This window comes from Silene latifolia, chromosome Y (assembly GCF_048544455.1).
Source record: "Silene latifolia isolate original U9 population chromosome Y, ASM4854445v1, whole genome shotgun sequence".
Taxonomy (NCBI): domain Eukaryota; kingdom Viridiplantae; phylum Streptophyta; class Magnoliopsida; order Caryophyllales; family Caryophyllaceae; genus Silene; species Silene latifolia.
Genome location: NC_133538.1, coordinates 152552229 through 152554373, shown reverse-complemented (window position 1 = coordinate 152554373; position 2145 = coordinate 152552229). Strand labels below are relative to the sequence as shown.

The 2145-nt window shown below is 40.0% G+C and overlaps 1 protein-coding gene across 1 annotated transcript; it reads left to right on the top strand.

The window, feature by feature from the left end:
• Window positions 1-465: 465 nt before the first annotated feature.
• LOC141629198 (uncharacterized) lies at window positions 466-951 on the top strand. Its single transcript, XM_074442238.1, has one exon. The coding sequence runs from the start codon at window positions 466-468 to the stop codon at window positions 949-951; it is 486 nt and encodes a 161-aa protein (XP_074298339.1).
• Window positions 952-2145: the final 1194 nt, after the last annotated feature.

Sequence of the window (2145 nt, the reverse complement as noted above, 5' to 3'; positions counted from 1 at the left end):
CCGGACCTTCAGTGAGTTCTTAGACAAGTGTGTTGTGGTCTTTATTGACGATATCCTCATCTATTCCAAGTCCGAAGAAGAGCATGCCGATCACCTTCGTATCATTTTGGGAATCCTCCGTCGTCAAAAGTGGTTTGCCAAATTCTCCAAGTGTGAATTTTGGTTGTCTAAGGTGTCTTTTCTAGGCCATGTTATATCTAAGGATGGTGTCATGGTAGACCCTTCGAAGATTGAAGCCGTGATTGAGTGGAAGAGTCCAACCGATGTTGGTGAGATCCGTAGTTTCTTGGGTTTGGCGGGTTACTACCGTCGCTTTGTGAAAGATTTTTCCAAGCTTGCTAGACCGATGACTCAACTTTTGAAGAAAGAGACCAAGTTTGTTGGGACCAAGCAAGTGATGTTCGTGATCTAGGACCCGACAAGTTAGCCGAGACGATTGATCAAGTGAAGCTCATCCGTGAAAGAATGAAAGCCGCCCAAGATCGACAGAAATCTTACGCCGATGTTCGCCGTCGACCCTTGGAGTTTGAAGTTGGAGATAAAGTGTTCTTGAAAGTGTCCCCGATGAAAGGAGTAAAGAGATTCGGAGTTAAAGGGAAGTTGAGTCCGAAGTACATTGGACCTTATGAAGTGATCAAAAGGATTGGTGTCGTGGCTTATAAGTTGGATTTGCCCCCGAGTTTGGGTAAAGTTCATGATGTCTTTCATGTTTCTCAACTTAGGAAATACATTAGCGACCCTAGTCATGTGTTGCAAAATGAGATTCCCGAGCTTGAGCCTAGTCTTTCTTTCGAGGAGAGACCGATTAAGATTTTGGATAAGAAGGAGAAGAAGCTAAGGAGCAAAGTGGTGCCCTTGGTGAAGGTTTTGTGGAAGTGTGGTGATGTAGAAGAAGAGACTTGGGAGCCGGAGGCTTCCATGCGTGTCAAGTACCCTAGTTTGTTTTCTTAAGGTAATACCTTTTCTTTTCAAGTTTCGAGGGCGAAACTTTTTAAAAGGTGGGATGATTGTAACACCCCGCCCTTTCCTTATATTTTAAATAAACTTTTAAGTAATTTTTATTAAATAATTATTATTTAAAGCTTATTTTTATAAAATATCGCCATAGTCGTGTAAAGACGATAATAGTGTAGATTTTAATAATATTATTCTCCGACTCGAGTTATAGTAGACTTGGGACGAAAATTCTAGTGGATACCGACTCATTTTGAGTTATTGGGCTTAACTTGACTCATGGGCCTTTTTCCCCTCTTTTCTCTACACAAAACCTCAACTAAACCCTCACAACTTCATCTCCCTCACTTGTAATTTCTGAAATTTCCCAACAACCACCCCACCATTGTTGAACCTTCCCTTACTAACCCTAGAATCACCATATCTCACTCAATTCTTCGCCAATCTCGTTCCTTTTCGCGCCATTCTCTTCCTTTTCTCATTTCCCTTCTTTCTAAGTAAGAAAGTTGTCATCTTTTCCTCTTTTTCAAATTCTCATCTTACAAGGATGTGGATTCTTGACTTAATACCTTTATTTTTGTGTTTAGGGGAGAACTTGGACAACCCTGAGGAGGATAGCTACATCATTGACGAGTCTTTAGAAGATTGAAGTGCAAAAAGGTAACGGTGATGGGTTACTCGACTTTTATGTTAAAATTGTGTGAGTTGTGTAGTATTAGACTCACATGAATGATAAATTTGATGTCTTTCATGCCCTTTGGTGATTTGGTGTTGAGTAGAATGCTTGTATGATAATTCTCACATGTTTAAGGAGTAATTTCATGCCTAGTTGTAATATGGTGAAATATATGATTGTCTTAAAGGAATTCTCTCATAATTACATGATTAAACCTCATTTTAATGATTAATAACCAACCCCATATGTTAATTACATCTTGGAAGTGGTAATTTTCTGAGTATTCATCATATTAGGGAAGTATGAAATGATTAGATGAAAGATAGTTGAATTTGGAAGACTTTGGATGTTGTTTGTTGGTGTTTTCGTGCTCTGTGTGTCCCTCGCTGGTGGTGGTGGGCCGCCGCCTACCAACCAAGAAATGAGACCTTGCCTTCCTGAGTTGAAAAATAAGAAGAATTTAGTATTTGCATGTCTTTGCTTGGTGGACCAAGAACCGGTCTACCAACCGGCAA

Coding starts and splice junctions, on each gene's coding strand:
- LOC141629198 (XM_074442238.1), top strand. CDS start 466: ATGAAAGCCGCCCAAGATCGACAGAAATCTTACGCCGATGTTCGCCGT.